The 15,568-nt window shown below is 41.6% G+C and overlaps 1 protein-coding gene across 1 annotated transcript in view; it reads right to left on the minus strand.

Moving 5' to 3' along the window:
* Positions 1-11,457: 11,457 nt before the first annotated feature.
* NAMPT (nicotinamide phosphoribosyltransferase) overlaps positions 11,458-15,568 on the minus strand; it is a 28,104-nt gene continuing 23,993 nt past the window's right edge. The window contains exon 11 of the mRNA XM_088533197.1: positions 11,458-14,407. Within this exon, the coding sequence (XP_088389323.1) occupies positions 14,294-14,407 (114 nt within the window). The 3' untranslated portion in view covers positions 11,458-14,293. The remainder of the gene's footprint in view (positions 14,408-15,568) is intronic.

Genomic DNA, 15,568 nt, shown 5'->3' on the forward strand with positions numbered 1-15,568 from the left:
TCTTGGTTTCAAATAAATATACCTCTTGCTCCAGCTGGGGACCCGAGCAAGGGCACTGACTAACTAAACACTGACTGGTTCTAAAGTGCCATTTCAGCCTCAGGAGAGATAGGAAGAAGGCAGCAGCTCCCCAGAAGAGTTGCAGCCAGATGCGGCATTGAAGCAATGAGAGGGGCGGACCAGCCGCTTTGCAGCTTCCCTAACAACCCAAAGCAACACATTTATTTGGTGCTTAGGAGTTTGTATACAAAAGGCACAGCTGCACGCAACCTGTTGTGTTACCAGCCCAAAGGATTATGAAACGGCCGTGCGCGAGGGTAGGCCTTGGCCCTAAGTCACAGTAATGAGCTGCGGTTTGATGGTTTTGGCGGCCGCGAGGCAGAAGGCCAGCGCTTCCTCACGTCGCCCAGCTGAGAAGTGCATTAGCGCCGCACCAGCGCAGGCTCTGCGCGCTGCTAGTCCAGCACAAACTCCTTTTCTTGCCTTAAAGAAAGCACATTTTGCAAAATTAGAAAGAGGTAACTGCTTCTGTGGGCTTGCTCAGGCCTTCCTTTACTGTGGAAAGCAGGGAGAAAAAAAAGGGAAAAAAGGAAAAAAAGAGATGCAGACTTGCCTGTTTTTAATTATTTCCTTTTGCTTCCCCTACTACCCAGATATGTCCAACATATTTCCCGGAAAAAGAATACTTTCAACAGAGTGCAGAGCTGGACCTTTATTTTGTTCTCAAGGCACCTCATACTAGTTTCTGTCCACAATACTTCATTTGGGGATAAAAGTCAGTTACTCCACACTACTGAGCCTTCTGGCTATTTTGAAAGACCAACACGTACCTTTGGGATTACATTCACTCTTTTTTTTCCATTTAGCTTCTTGCGTGGCCATTAGTGAAGAGGGAGAGAGCCAGGAATGCTTCACCTGTTGCTTTGAAAATGCGATTTTATGAGGAAACAAAGTAAAACGGATCCATCCAGTAGTAGCAGATTAGTAAACCAAGTACAAAAAATAATAAGTAGGAAATGAAATTCATAAGTGTGTGAAGGCTAGGAAAGTCTGCAGAGCAGGAGAAAGGAAGTCTGAGAAGGACTCAGCATCTCCACTGCCTTCCCCAGCTGCACCGAGGCTTGGGTGAACCACCCAACAGCAGCGTCTCAGCTTAGAGCTGCTCGGAGAAAACAATAATAACAAAGGTACAAATGCCATCCTCGTTTCTAATTGGTGTGATTTTTGCATCTGTGCATTAGATATCTTTATGTTGTGGGCAGTTCTTCAGAGAAGGCAAGGCCACACGCTACCTTGGCAAAAAGCAGTCAGAATTCGTGCTTTGCATGGCCCTGCTTATGCGTTGAATTAGGCCAATTTAAACATTTTGTTGAAAATAATGCAAAAGCATTTCATTTTGATTTCAATTATATTTATTTTTATAAATCTAAATACATATAAACTGAATATTTGAAGAGTTATGCTGACAAAGTCAGTTTCAGCAGTCTGGAAACTTCTCCGACTGCATATCGAATGGGCACACTCATTGGAAACAACCCTTTCTGCAAACAGTTCTGGTTTTAACAAAAAATTGGCATTTTTTAAGGAAAAAGATGTATCACGGGAAAAGTTCCCGGCAGTTCTGCACTTTGCTCAGATTTTGCTAAATGGCTTTCACAACACTCAGAAAGGTCAGTTTATTTTCTCAGGGAAAGCAGAAAGTTTTCATACGTTCCTCCACTCTCCTCCAGCTAAAAAGAAAATAAAACCAGATTAATGTTCCGCTTTTGGTAGTAAAAAAAACATATTATACTTCAATAAGGGCTTAATATATTTGAAATACTGTAAATATAGAAATTATGTAGCTTAAAGGCTCTGCAGCTGAGCTGGTAAACCTGAAGTTTTGAAAATGCTGAATTCCTGACTCGAAGTTCTGCACTCTTTGCTCTTTAGGAGCCGCAGCAGCTGGGGCTGGTGGGTTTTGTGTTACGTGCGCTGCGAAGGGTCACTGGGGCCGTTACTATATTTCAGCATGTGGCAACGTGCTCAGGCCCGCTGACCTTTCGGGAAATAGGAAGTGAAACTCTTGGTGTTTACTGTGAGATTTACCAAAAGCACAAAATCCCGAGGCTCGCCCTCAACTCGGAAGTCTACTCAAAGGAAATCAAAGTCTTCAGATTTACGGTTCCTTTTCAGAGCCAGAATTTTGACTGGCTGGAAAAGTGATACTTGGAAAAGGCCTTAAAGGTCACCAGTGACATCCCACTGAGCACCTGGTTTCAGCGTGACGCGGCCGCGAGCCAAAGCCCACACGCGCTTGCTGCGTCCCATGGGGAGAGTTTCAGCCTCTCAAAGGAGGGACGGGGACATCACTGGCAGGAGCTACCTGCAGGACCGTATGGCATGAAGGAGGACTCGAACCAGCCCAGCCAGCCCTGCAAGACGTGATGCTGGGACCAAGAACCCACACATGCCATTGGAATGAAATTGCCAGGGCAATTGCTAACCACGGGGACAAATGATTAAATTGTGTTCAAACCCCCTGGTCAGTCCCCACCACCCTGGCTCTGCACTTGCGCTAAGTAATGATCACACTCGGTGTAATTCAAAAGAGCATCTGGACTTTTCTGGTGTAGGAAGGGGCAGAACAAGAGTTAGGGCAAAACTGCTGCTGGACAGTGTGGCAGGCACTGTGGGAGGCAGCCGGCTCCGACGAGGCTGGCCCACGGTGACATGGCCTGTGGGGAAGGGCTCGGACCATCATGGCACTCACGGGACGTCTCACGCAGTGTCTCTTTCTGCTGCAGCCCCTGCCTGTAGACGCTGGCAGGCAGCTTCACTGCGAGGGGCCTGGCAGGGCTGCGTGCGACCCGGCTAGCTCAGAAGGGCCGCAGGGGTGAAGCTCGCGCAGGGCTCCGAAGGCCGAAGCGCCGGCTCAGCGTGTTCTGGGAGCTCCAGAACTGGGGAACCGCGCCAAATGCTCCCTAAAGGATCACAGTCCCTGCCTGTGGAGGAATCAACCCTTGTAGAGGAATCAACCTATTTACACTCCCAGTGAGTACCTGGGCAACGGTTTGATGTTCCACTAGAGTTGCAATGGCTATAGCTAATATTTTGGCCCCCTGGATTTCATACTTGCTGCTGCTCATGCTTATTCTCTTGTGCCCTAGAGTAACAACCCTGGGGAGATTTCCAAAAGCATCCTTCACGCTCTGAATTAGTGGTGCTCTGCAGTTACACCACTCAGAAAACGAAAATACTTTCCTCGATACTTAGACACTGCCCAGGCTCTTGCTGGAAGCTCAGGGTATGTATTCCTTCCCAAAGCAGCGTGTTCCCAGAAGTAAAGTCCCAAGTCACAAACAACTGAAAATAGCAAAATGATCTCACAGATCAGTTGCTAAAAATATGGGGAAGAGTCTGGTTGCAAACACTGTGGTCTGTTGGTTTATTATTCATTCAGTGGAGAGGAAGGTATTCGAAAAGCCTGGATTCTACCACTTTTGAAAGCATTTTTCCCTTCTGGTGTTGCTACCATCCTTTCTTGACAGGCACTGAGCTGATACTGCTCAGTAGTATTAGTTAAAGTGAAGTTTACTTAGAAAGAAGTGCATGAATGACTACAAGAAATTTCATGTGGGCAGCTGCCTTTGGTGATACCCATGGGTGCTCCTGTCCAAGGCTGGGTCTGTGGGATCAGGGGTAGAAAAGACCCCACCCTCTGTCCTCTTGTCATTGCACGTCTCTGAATCAGACCAGGTTTGGAACTAAATCACGTAGTTGAATTTTATATTGACCTCAATCGGACGTCCATTCTGCAAACATCACAGTGTCAGGTGCCACCAGCTTCCTGCAGACCGCGAACCCCAGGCATCATAGCACAGGCGTCCACAGCAGCACAAGCAGCCTTGCTCAGCCATGCCCATTGGGACAAATCCTCTGTTTCAGTTATGGCCTTGTCACGACTGGCATATCTTGGCAAGTGCTCTCAATTACAATAAGAGCGAAAATTCTCTTTTTGATAGGATGATGCTGACGCTGCTCCTCAGGAGCAGTGCCCTGTGCCTGCATCAGCGCTGCCTTTCACCAATAGCCCCGTGGTTGCTGCCCAGACGCCACAGAGCACAGGGAATGGGAGGACACGGGATGTAAAGCTGGAGGAAGGAGGCTGCAGGGCTGCTCCATGTGGTGCTGTCCTGCAAGGCGGGAGAACACCCTGCGCAGAGCAGCACGTGGCCTCCCAGCCTCAGGGAGCTGAACACAGAGGCTGTGAAGGTGTCCATGAGCACCTCAGAAGAAGAGCACCTCAGGAGGAGAGGACAGCTTGGCTCCCAGCGAGCCAGCGGGGCTGGATGAACTGGAGATGCATCCATGAGGGCCCTGGGAAGTGGTGCATTCTCTATGGTGTACCCTAGATGATTCCTCCAAAATGCAGCATATAATTATATCTGAGCTACTCTAAAAATACACTGCCACATCTGCAGTGAGGTCTGCTGTGCCAGTGTGGGTGGGCAAGTGCTGGCTAAAGCCGTTCAGTCCTCGCTGTGCAGAAGATCCATCCTCCACGCACCGTGGGTCTGGGGGGCAGCAGGGTTTTCTCCCTCAGGCTCTCTGTGGAGCGCTGCTCTCTAGAACAGCCCAGCATCTGCTGAAGTCCACGTGTGTGCCTTTCCCTAGTAAAACTCAGCTCCCACTTCTCATCCGGGTACAGGGTTTCCTCTAGCCACAGCCCCAGCACATTCCTCCCCTGAAGACATTTCCTTGGGCAATGAGAGTTGCAGGAGAAGCCACTATTTGCCTGGCAACATTTCCTGCTCAAAGCCAAAAGGAGGAGGGAGCACCTATATCCTCACAGCTCGCACGGCTGCACTGGCTACCAGGTCCACAGTGAATTAAAGAAGTGCAGGTCTGAAAGCAGTTGTTTCAGTGATGGCATCACAGGTCTGTTGAGTAATGTTAGTTACAGTTACAAACGTAATATTAGTTTCTCCAGCATTGTGTTTTGTTTTAAAAACTTATGCAATATGGAATTAACAGGAACTAAACATTGGTTCTTTCACAGATCTCAAAATCTAGGAGACATCAGTAAGCATGGCCACTTTTAACAGGGGCCCCGAAAGAGTGCTCTTTTCATTGTTTGTTTGTTTTCTTTTTTGGCCACAAATTGGTTCGCTTATCAGTGAACTAGACAATGACAGAACAAGTCTGCAGAGGACAAGGGAAAGACACGTTACTGTCAGGCAAACCTGGCTTGCCTGGTCATAGTCCCATGTCATCCACTGGAAGGCAGCTAAATACCAGCTTGCAAAACAGAGGCACACGCACAGGTTAGAGCTGCAGGCTGTCTTGGCAAGCAGTAACTCATAGATCAGGAGAAGTCATAAACAGTCACCTCCACGTAAGCTGCCACTCAGGTAGTAGCTGATTATGGAGCCCTTTCACATAGAAAATGAAGTTAAAGGGCAGAAATACAGCAAGGCTCTGGTCTCTGTGCACAAGATTTATGAAAGATCATAGACCATGACAGATCACTATTAGAATGTAGTCTTTATGGGGATTTCCTTCCATATATAGCATATATATAAGCTATATGTAGAATATACACATGCACACATGTATGCATGCACACATATATGCGGTCATACAAATATAGTCACTATACATAAAAGATCAATTGCTTCTGGTCACTTCATGCCCAGCACAGATTCCACAGGTGTATGACCAGGTTTATACATCAGTTTCCTGAGGACATCACATGTCCACAAGAACTGTGTTGGGGTCTAAAACAAATTTACTTAGATAGCATAAGGCAAATATTTAAACAGAGTAAAAAATAGACCTATCTGCATTTTCTGGCCTCAATTTCTGAAGTACTTTTAGTCTAGTCAGAGATTTGTGTTGAATAACAAACTTTTCAGGGTCAAAGGAGGAACACTGCACAACCGAGATGATCTCTGCTTCTCGTAGAGATCTATTTACTTGTGCAAAGGCTGGTGAGCAAAGCTGGTCCCTTGTGACTTCCTGAGAAACATCACTAAACTCAGGATAAGTCTGTCCTTATGCACAGCCATTTCTCTTGTCCTGGGGTGAACAGATGATCATCATCGTATGAATAAAACTGCAGAGTCCTGTTAGCACCGTGTCATTCTCCATTCAGAATTTTATTCCAATAGAGCAAAAAGAGAAAAAAAGCAAAGAGCCAGTTCAAAAATTCCATGGGTCTTCTTGAGAGAAATTTTTCCCAAATTTTCGAAAGAGCTTTAATCTTGCTGACAAGGGCCTAAAAACACTCAGAGACTGAAATCTGAAGTTGGACAAACTTAACTTTGCAATAGCAGTGGTAGTAATTGAACCTAGTATTTTGGGGAAGATTCAGCAAGACTTTGGGAAGATGAAATCATTTTTTAACAGACCACGGATCTTTGATGGAATCAGCAGGTGTGGGGGCAATGGAGTCTGGTTAATACAGCCTAGTTTCTCAAAACCTCTCAACAAGGTTACTTATTAAATATCTTTATGGAAACTAAGCAGCCAGGAGATGAGGGGGGAAGACCTTGGCTGACTTTTTAGAAGATAGGAAGCATAGAGTAGGAAAAATGTTCAGTTTTCATAGACACGAGTGGAGTTTCTTAGTGATCTGTGCTGGAATGGATTCTGCTCAATATACTCATTAAACAATACAGAAATGGATAAGTAAATAGGTGACAGAATTTACTGGAGATGCTAAGTTACTCAGGATGTAAAGATGAGAGCTGGTCTTAAGGAATTGCAAAAGGACCTTATGAAACACATTTGCATGACTACAAGTTAAAATGGCAGATGAAATTCAGTATAAACACATAACCCTAACCTCACATATAAAATGATGTGTGAAGTTATGAATCATCTACAACCACTTACAAACAAAATCTTGGGGTTACAAAAGACAGTTCTCAATGGCAGTAAGCAAGAACAAACAAACAAAAAACCCCCCAAAAACTCCACACAAACAAAAATATCCAACCAAGCAAATCAAATGTTAGGAAAAGAACAGAGAACAGAGAGCATTAGGCTACTGAATAAGCCATAGTTTGCTTGCATCTTGAATGCTGAAGACATTTCTCTTCCCCTCATCTCATCACAAAGACTTGGATTAGAAAAAAATTAGAGTGATCAGAAGCGTGGAAGAACTTCCATACAGGGAGTCTCCAGAGCTAGGAATCTTCTGCTTAGAGCGAGGATATGATACAGATCCGTATACACATGAATGGCTTGGAAACAGAGAAACACATTCTCTCCTTTTTCCAAGGAAGAAATGGAGGGCACAAGAAGCTGGCAGGTGGCAAGGTCAACACAAATGCAAGCAACTAGCTCATAAGCCAATGTGTAATCAGGCTGCATTGCTGCCATGGTTTGTTATGGGTGCTAAAACTTTACATGGGCTTAAGGGAGGCTGAACAAATTCAGAGAAGGAAAGTCCATGGGTAGTTGTAGTGGTGGAAGAGAAGGTACCACTGTGTGAGGCACTGCAGGTCTGGAGCTTTGGCAGGCTCTTGGCTTCTGAGGTCTGTGTCTCTGCACGTGTTGGTGTCGTTGCCCGAGGACTAGAACACATGGAATTCCCTATAGACACGTCTGCACGAAACATGACGGTCTGTAACACATACAGGATCAGATAGCAAGGCATTAGAATATCTTGCATCAGTCTTTCCCATTTTGATGTAAAGATTTATAAAAACGATTTTAGAAGAATTACATGTAGTTGCTTGGTCGGAGAGGCACTTTGCAAGCTCAGTGTTTTATGACACTGGTGGACAGTCAGTTGGAAAAGAACCGTCAGCAGCCATAACACAACATGTATCTTGATACACTCGCCTCTACTGCAGTTTTATAACAGTCACCTCAGTGACAGCACTCGTGGCTAATTGACTGACTTGCACAATAGAAATAAAATTATTTATAAGCATTTCACAACCTGTAAAGTCACACCCTCTTACCCTGCTGGTTTACTGCACACCACATGTTCAATAACCATACAGGGTTTCATCTCAAAATGCCTTTGGGTAGGAACATGTAGCAGGGAAGAAACTATTGAAACTCCTGGCCTTGCAAAACTCAGCATGGGCTGTGAAAGATAGGTCAGGGATTGAACATGCACACGCTTTCTTATTGCACAACAGCCCCAGAGGCTTCGTGGCTCTAAGCACAACTGGAGCTCAGTTTGACCTGCTTAAAATCATGCCCAAATGACATTTTTTCTTATTGGGTTCAAGATGGAAGCAGGACACATGCATTTAATATATAAAATCAAGCAGAAGGGTGGCACTTTCTCAGAGGCCATAAGTTTTGTGTTGCTCTCCCTGTATAATTCAGTGTGTTTTGCTCTTGTTTGTGCCTGAGCAGCGTCTTTGATGGGATTGGATCTGTGTGCAAAGGATGCACTACCTGAGTGAGACTGCTGAGGCAAAAACATCCCCAACAACCAGTTTAAAATGCTAGAGAAATCAGCTCAGTTTTATTATTTACTAGAAAGACTGTAAATGCAATTTGGTTTCAATATAAAGAAGTTAATATAATTTTATAATTTTATTTTCTTGTATTTTCCTAGACTTACATGTCCATTAACATTTCCATGAGCACAACTGAGGACACAGAAGGGAAAACTCTTGGTTTTACTGTGTTAATTTATTTGCTTTAGTCTGAAGGTGCAAAGATTGCAAAACCTTGCACAGAGGTGAAATCTTACTCTTTATCTTGTGGAGATTTATAGCTGCAGTAAAAGCAGGGAATGGTCTTCAAGCAGCAGTGCTGCAGGTGAGGCTGCAAAAACACACAACAGTAGCTTTAACGAAATTCATCACAACCATTAGGTTTAACAAGTCCCTGCACCCTTGAAACCTGGATGAAGGTTAGTGTGGGACACGCGAAGAGCCCCTGCCTCGTCACCGGGTCGCTGCTGCACCCCCTGGTTCGGGTGAACAGCCGCAGCGCGCACAGCACCTTGTAGCAGAGACCTGGACTGCTCGGCTGGGGCAGAAGTCACGGGGCAGCAGCCTTGACAAGGGGACACCAGTTGCAATGCTCTGACCTTTGTGTGACTTACAGGCTCAACGCGACCCAAAGCTTTCTAGCGCACAGATTATCCTGTGAAGCTGCCAGGGTAAATCACTCTTCGGCGACATCCTGCAATGAGCAGCCATTCCTTACCCCGAAACTAAGGTAACAACCTTCAGAATATGGAAACAACCTTCAGAATATGGCTTCAGGTAACAACCTTCAGAATATGCCCATCTGAAGGGAAGAATACACTACCCTTTTTATTTTAGAAACACAAAGCTGAGGAAACGCTCTGAGAAATTAATCTTTTCTTTTCTCTTTTGTGGGGAAAGGGAAGGAAGTTTGATACTGATATTGCTCACTTTTCCTTAGAAGATAAATGTTGGAACACACATAAGATCCCAAGTCCATGTGATTCACCCAACATGAAAATGTATCATTTTTATTAATATTTTAGTTATATGAATACTTAGACATGATAAAATAGGCCCATTTCCAAACTTCCAATAGCTACAGCTTTCAATATCTGCATTAATAACCTAAACTGGTGAGGATGAAGTGAAAACATCCATCCCTTAGATCCTTCCAAGCATTCTTTATCCATTCTTTTGAGCTTCTCAGATGTTGCAATTATGGAAAATATTGAATTAATTTTCAATAAATTACAATTGTCTTGCTATATGCAATGTAATATTTACTTGACTGAAGCACAAAAAGAACAACTAAGTTGTTCATGAACAAGATCTTCAAATCCCACGGGCCAGTACTATGAAACACAAGACAACACAATGGTTATAGAACTGGCAAATTACAGCATGCTTGCCTATATCTAATGATCTAGAGATCAAATGATCTAATGATCTTAATGGATTTAGATGCAATCTAAATTTTCTGATTTTTGTCTCTAACATAGACTGGTAATAAACTTGCCCTTCTACTCAGGAGAGTTTTAGCAGGTGAAAAAAAATATTGCCAGAGGCACAATGAGTGATGTCTCCTTAAGAGACCTCTCTGCTCCAGAAAAATAGAGGTCAACATTTCTGATTTCAGGAAACTCCCCCATGAACTTTAAATTCTAAAAATTCTATTCCAAAAAATGTTATAAGCATTCAGATAAACATCAGTAAGGGAATTATAGCAAACAAAATATGTGACTTGAGAAAAATCCTACTGACTCCTTTCCCATGAGCCGCTCTGGAAGGTCTCACAACAAAAATCAGAGTATCTTTCAACAAAATATTGTGCTGGAGCAAAATACTCTTTGGCAGTGCGCTATTGCTAAGTGCTTTTCTTCCCTTACTGTGAGCTATGATAAGCAAAAGTATCTGAGATCTTTAGGTACCTATCATAAAAGATGTTTTCAAATTATTATTAAGATCAGTTGCACTATGAGTACAAGAGGAAAAATGAACACGACATCTAGGCTTAAAAGCCGTGACTTTAAGGCTCAGATAAGCGAAAGGACATATTTCCAGGCAGGCATCACCCCCCTGCTCAGGTCCATCTACAGACTCTGCAGAGTAACTCTGCACAGACAGGATTTTACCCGTACAGTAGAATTAGAGAAGAGACAGCGGGGGACACACGGTGGTTAGATCCTTGCCTTGCTCTGCGCAGCCTGAGGTTTCAGTCCCCTACAGACCATTTTGTGCCATGATCTGGGGGCCCATGAAAGGACGTTCAACGTTTGTAATCACTTTTTACTTTCCAAAGGACTGGCGATAGTGAGAAAAACCTGGAGATTTGCAGCTGGGTGCTTTTATTAGCTTAGAAAGGAGGAGGAAACAGCCTCAAACACTTGCACGACATTTGCTCTTTGTAGAGATGACATAAAGATGACATAAAGATGACATATCCCAATTTTAATTGGGATGGGCTACAGAGACCCTTTAGACGTCACAGCATGAGCTGAAAGGAGCAGTAACCTACGGCTGCAGGTGACCATCTTTGCACTAGGTGCATTTGCTTGTGTTTGTAAGTAACATCCTGCAATTTGAGGTTAAGCAGGAATTAAAAGCATATTTTCTTCCAATTATGAAAACCCTGTCCAGAGGGACGCAAGACAGGGACTGAAGTGATCTGAAGGCTACATCGTCTTTAATTAGGTGGCTTTCAAGCACTTTTATCAGCTTTGAAGGAGGTCAAAACTAAATAAACAAATAATTGCTTGATGAATGATTATATGAAATATAAATAAAAGAACAGTCGCTGGGTTTCTTTCAGTGGCTCTATGTCAAGTTCAATTAGAGATACTTCATTTTAAGTGCATGTGAGATGCTGATGTAGAGATGTGTTCTTATCCTGCAAAAACAAGAAAAGGTTCCTGTGTCCTCCGGAGCCGCTCGCGTGCGGAGCAGAGCTCCGGCCTCCCTCGGGCAACGGGGAGCACAAGACCCAAAGCTGATGCCCAAATCCCAACTTTCAGACACAGTCAGATGGCTCTTATTTGCACTGCCAGAACTAAACTTTATTTCCATGTGTTTTACATACTGGTATTCGATGCCAAGTACATGAAATTACTTTAACAGAGGATTTAAGTGAGGAATATTTATTCTTCACTGAACAGGTTGGAGAGGAATGTAAAAACTCATCGGAAAAACTGTTTAAACTTTGTTTTGATTTTTTTGGCAAACCGAAGAGCAAGTACTCTTCTATTCTCTCTAATCTCTCCAGGTACCATAAAAAGCATCTTTTCATAATCATGCATCTCAGGAAAAAAAATAGTTTTACAAAATCCATTTCTTATGCTAAATACTAGTTACAAATAAGAGTATTAACACAAAACTCCCAATTCCTATTTTTAAATACAAATACTCTGTTATATTATGAAATGGGGATAATTAAAACATCAATGGCTACAAATCTAGCAGTTTAAAGCAAACTGAGACATGCTGTTTGCTTTCACGTGGAAGAATTAGGATATTATATGGTTCAAGCACTGCAATAAGTTCTATCAATTTGTTGATGCCTAGAATGTCAAACTGCCAAACAGAAAGACATGTATTCAGATCTGAATAGCACCAGGTGTTTTTTCTTTTTAAAAAAAGACACTAACATTTATTAAAATGAGTGACGTGACTACTTTCTGAAGGTGACATGCACGAGTAGAGAATTTCCTCTAAGCCTCCAACTAATAAGCTAAATTCTAGACAATACTGAACAATTATTCATGTATTGCATGGTACACAAGAAAACAGTGCTTCCACAGCATATCCCTAGTTCTCAAGTACAAAAATATCAATTATGGGTAGTCAATAGTTATCAAAATTTTTATTGGTACAGAATGAAAGCAGCATTTACTTTTATTTTTTTTAAACCATACATCATAAAATTCCCTAGTACACATGTGGAGGAGTGAAATAGGCTCTGTACTATTTACCAGCTACTGATCCTATGTCTGGATTTATTTGGCCTTTCCTAACCAAGTACAAACAGTATAATTTACAGCAAAGGGAAGGCAGTTCTTCAGTGTGAAAGGTCAGTATTTAGTTTACTAAAGCACTATTTTTGAAACAATACATCACTTAAATCTATAATCACATACACTAAGAGTGGAAAACAAATTTTTATTAACAAGAACTATTGAGACTGGGCATAAGTGTCTTAACCACAAACCCTGGAAATACTATGAGTGCTTTGATGTGGCCCTTTTTGGTGACAGAATAAGAACAATGAAGTATGGCTTTTCAATCTTCCTTTAAAAGCACGTTTTATACAGTTTTGTAGACTTAAATGATTCTAAAAGACCCCTCACATTTTTTCCTGTAAAATCATTTGCTAATTGGCATTTGTTAATTGCAACATCAGTACAGTAGGTCAAAGACTGACGGTTGATCATCGACATAATACAGAAGCCATTTGATTTTACTGTTGATTTTTGTTAAGGGAGGTATTCCTTTTGTAGTAAGAGCCATCCTACAGTACTATCAAGCTTCTCAGAGCCTATTACTACAGAGCTTCTCACATAAAATCCTTGACAGTTTTGTTTTCCAGCAGATATTCTAATCGAGCAATTCTAGAAATTGCTCCAGTTGAGAAATTCTAATTTGCAGAGAGCAAATACAATCAAGTGCAGACAGTTCAAAAGCCTCTCTCATACATATTCTTTTACAGTTATCCTCTGCAACAAAAAAGCCCCTCCTCACCCCCAGTAAATGGGGGGAGAAGGGGAAACAGGTCTGCCATTCATGTAGGAGTTTGGCTAGCATAAAGTTTTATTAAAGTTGTTAACAAAAATAGTTAAACATTTGTACAATTTAACATCCAGTCTGACAAAAGGCAAATCAATGAAAAAAATACAAAAAAGTAAAAAAGTGCACTACCCAGTCCAGTATTTTGCTTTAAAGTCATGTCACTTACAGTATATGAAAAATAAACCCAGAAGTGTAATTACTTTAAAATACACCGCTTCCATATTTCAGTATTTTACACATATATTCTATAGTGGAAGAGGAGATCTCTTAAAAACTTTACTCTTAAAATATTGAGGTGCATATGCCAAGTAGAACAGACTTGGCAAGTTAAGTTGCAGTAGAGAATCCTTTCAAATTTGGCATTCCATTTACATCCCTAACTGTGCCAGTAAGGTCTGTAGTACCTAAATCTTCTAGTAAGAACAGCAACTTTCTTTAATGTAGATTTACTAATACAGACAACTACAAGATACGGTGAGGTCAGCAAGTCTATGGGATCCTAAAGGAGATACGAGTCCTGATTTCTTTCTTCAAATGGTACAATGTCACAACAAACTTTAAGGCCATGTTTTATTTGCTGATTGATGGACAAAAGGCAATGGATTCCCCCCCACACCAAATATTTTCTTGAAAGTCTGTGCTCATAAAAATCATGAAAAGTTGGAAAGACTTAATTATTGAAACTTTAAATATATTTTACACAATCTTGTTTGTACAAAAATACAAGTTAAATATAAACATAAAGCAATCATGATAATTTTATGTAAATCCATTTTGTGATATTCTGTTATATATAAAAAAGTTTCTCAGCTCTGTCTTATTTGTGAAAAGATCAATACCAGATTGAATCACTACTGGCAAATGGCCCTAAAAAGCACACTTTAGCATTAAATATGTTTTTCACTGTAAGTACCATTTCCTGATTTCATCTTCTCTAAAGACTGGCAAAAGATAGGGCAGTATGTCCATAAACCAACAAATAATTTGGCTACAATGTCATAAAACACAAACACACAAATCTGTACAATAAACCCATTATGCAGTACATACTTGTTACACACACATACACAGACATGGAATGAAACTTAGTGAGACGCCGTTTCGAGTTCACTGTTCTTCAGCCTGGCATTTTGTCTTACTTCATCAAATGAATACGACTTTGTTACCTTCCCATTCTTAAACACTGTATGAAGGAGATCCTGCAAGAAATACCACTCTTTTAGCAAGGAGATTAGCAAAATGAACAAACAACAGGTTACACAGGTTGCACAAACTTAAAAGCAAACACCCAAATCAAATGTGTCAAGAATAGAGCCTCAGGCTGTTAAGGTACTTGACCTTTTCAGTTTCAGCGTGTACCTTTAGCTAACAGTTAGACAGAAAAGAATTTAAGCCGTCCTGTACATAGATACAAATTTTATACCAAATAGTCCCCAAAGTAAAATGCCCAAAGTGAAAGGCAAGGACATATAAACTAAATATACCCTGCTAGAGCAGTTGGTAAGAAAGGATGTTCACTTCAGCCAATTTTAAATGCAGTTAAATTACAGAGCCTCAGATAAAATATTTATTTCCTCCACAGCAACTATAAAAAAAGCTTTCTTTGCAACCTCCTTTGCATATGTATGTTCTGTAAAACAGAGCCCTAAAGAGGGCTCACAAACAGCACACTGAAAGAGCAAAGGCCAGCACTGGACAGAGAAGTTGAAACCAGTACCAGACACCAAGCTGTGCTTGGTTAGTGACTGCAAGGATCTGTGGTTTAGGAAAAGAGGTTCACACAAGTGCCCCTTCCATCTGCCCTTCTGCTGTTCTCAGGGGGACCAAAACCACATATATGACCCTAATATCCCAGTATAGAAAATTTCCTTCATGTTTTGACAGATGAAGAAAACTTAAAAGAAAAGCTTTGCAAAATTAATTTTTTTTTTCATGATCTTGATTTCTTTCGAGAGATTTTCCACCATTTACTGCCCATATATAAAATTTACAGGTGTGTATCATAAACATATATATATGCTTATGAATGGATGCACATATATATGCTAGATATATATGTTACTTTGAAAATATTCAAATTCTAGAACTGCACTTCTGTCTTTACAGCCTTGAAGTTTTTCTCGAGTTTTCTGGTACACAAAGGCATGTTTAGGATAACAAGAAGATGTGTATGGAAGAAGGGGAGCTCTAAAAATGCGATAGTGTAAAATTGGAAGCTCTCTGAAATATTAAAGACAGAAAGCAAACTGAGTTATGTAGTGAGTTATATATATAGAAAATATGTGCTCTGGATACCAAGACCTAATAACAACCACCACCAAAGGCTTCAAATGCTCTTAATACAGAAAGACACTCAACAC

The sequence above is a fragment of the Tinamus guttatus genome, unplaced genomic scaffold (assembly GCF_059628265.1).
Source record: "Tinamus guttatus ecotype Peru unplaced genomic scaffold, ASM5962826v1 Tinamus_guttatus_pri_ptg000489l, whole genome shotgun sequence".
Classification (NCBI taxonomy): domain Eukaryota; kingdom Metazoa; phylum Chordata; class Aves; order Tinamiformes; family Tinamidae; genus Tinamus; species Tinamus guttatus.